At 40.3% G+C, this 1763-nt stretch overlaps 1 protein-coding gene across 1 annotated transcript in view; it reads right to left on the bottom strand.

The window, feature by feature from the left end:
• Nucleotides 1–1756, bottom strand: part of MAP3K4 (mitogen-activated protein kinase kinase kinase 4) — a gene marked incomplete at its 5' end in the record, with an annotated part of 61116 nt that extends 59360 nt beyond the window's left edge. The window contains one exon of the mRNA XM_035892745.1: nucleotides 1579–1756. Within this exon, the coding sequence (XP_035748638.1) occupies nucleotides 1579–1756 (178 nt within the window). The remainder of the gene's footprint in view (nucleotides 1–1578) is intronic.
• Nucleotides 1757–1763: the final 7 nt, after the last annotated feature.

The raw sequence follows: 1763 nt of genomic DNA, 5'->3' as shown, positions 1-1763 counted from the left end.
ATCGTGCCCCTGTACTCGGTGCTGGTGAGGCCGCACCTTGAATACTGTGTTCAGTTTTGGGCCCCTTACTACAAGAAAGGTGTTGCATTGTTGGAACATGTCCAGAGGAGAGCAACCAAGCTGGTGAGGGGTCTGGAACACAAGTCTTACGAGGAGCGACTGAGGGAACTGGAGTTGTTTAGTCTAGAGAAGAGGAGGCCGAGGGGAGACCTTATCATCCTCTACAACTGCCTGACAGGAGGCTGTAGTGAGGTGGGGGTTGGCCTCTTCTCCCTGGTAACACATGCTAGGACAAGGGGGAATGGTTTGAAGCTGCGCCAGGGCAGGTTTAGGCTAGACATTAGGAAAAACTTCTTCACCAAAAGGGTTGTCAGGCTCTGGAATGGGCTGCCCAAGGAGGTGGTAGAGTCCTCATCCCTGGAGGTATTTAAAAGAAGGATAGATGAGGTGCTTAGGGACATGGTTTAGTGGTGGGATGGCAGGGTTAGGTTAAAGGTTGGGCTCGATCTTAAAGGTCTTTTCCAATCAAAGTGATTCTATGATTCTATGTGAAGCAATTTTAAAAATTGTTTCCAAAATATTAATTGGCAATAGTCAAGCTTGCATAACAACTCTGGCAAATAACCTTGTCTGACATAGTTTATTTTTTTAAAAAAAGAAGCAAAACAAAACCCAAATCTAGGTGTATATTCTGTATGAAAATACTGAACATGCAATCTTAAAAAAAGGCTTTTTTTGCACCCAAGACAAGCTCAGCAGAACCACTAAAATTGCACATTTTTTTCTTTTTTTCTGGGAAGGGCAGCTTGAAAAGATGTAGTTACTACATGTTTTTTAAAATTATCTTTTCAACAAGCAATTACCATATTCTATATCTGCTCAAAACTAAAGAAATAAAAGCTTCAAATTCATACTTTAACCTAAAAATGTATTATTCAGTATTAGATACCATTACTTAGTAACATTAGGAAACAACATATACCACGTATCTTTTGCTTTTTCCCAGTTATGACTTTATGACTAATGCATCAACAGAAGTAAACAGTGGTAACTACAATTTAATTGCTTCAGTGACATTACAGAGTAAAGAATAATCACTGAAAACTCTTATTTTTCTATAAAACGAGTGAAGTGCTTCAGAACATGAAATTGGGGTAGAGAAGCAACTATACCATTACTAGAGACCACAGAATCACAGAAAAAAAATCGACTGGAAAATATCTCTGAAGATCATTTTTTCTAACCTCCTGCTCAAAGCAAGGTTTATTTCCTAACTAGTTTAGCCTGCTCATGATCTTACCCAGTTGTGTTCCAGAAATCTCCAAAGACAGAGATTCAACAACCCAATAACCTCTCTGGCAAACTGTTCACTCTTTGACCACTCTCATGGTAAAATTTTTCTTCTAATACCCAAAAGTGCCTTGCCTTGTTGCAACTTATGACAGCTGCCTCCTGTCCTTTCACTGCACCTCAGTATCTGGCTCCATCTTCTGTACATCTCCTCCATCAGGTAATGAAGGGCTACTACTATGACTTTACGCTCATTTTAGGAAAAAAAAAACAGAACACCGCAGCTACCTTTCAAAGTGGAGCGACTAGCAGGTCTCCCAACGTTATTTTTCTGATGCTTTGTTGACATACGCTTTATCTGGCGGGGTGTACTAGGAGGAGAAGTTCCATAGAAGGTGTCAGCACTTGCTTCATCTGATAATTCCTCAGGGTCAGATTCAGAGATCTTGCAAGTAGCATCTTCTGATTTCCAC

Source organism: Egretta garzetta, unplaced genomic scaffold (genome assembly GCF_000687185.1).
Source record: "Egretta garzetta isolate BGI_Z169 unplaced genomic scaffold, ASM68718v1 scaffold744, whole genome shotgun sequence".
In the NCBI taxonomy this organism is placed as follows: domain Eukaryota; kingdom Metazoa; phylum Chordata; class Aves; order Pelecaniformes; family Ardeidae; genus Egretta; species Egretta garzetta.
Note: the sequence above shows the minus strand (reverse complement) of the source record. Positions and strands in the feature narration are given on the sequence as shown.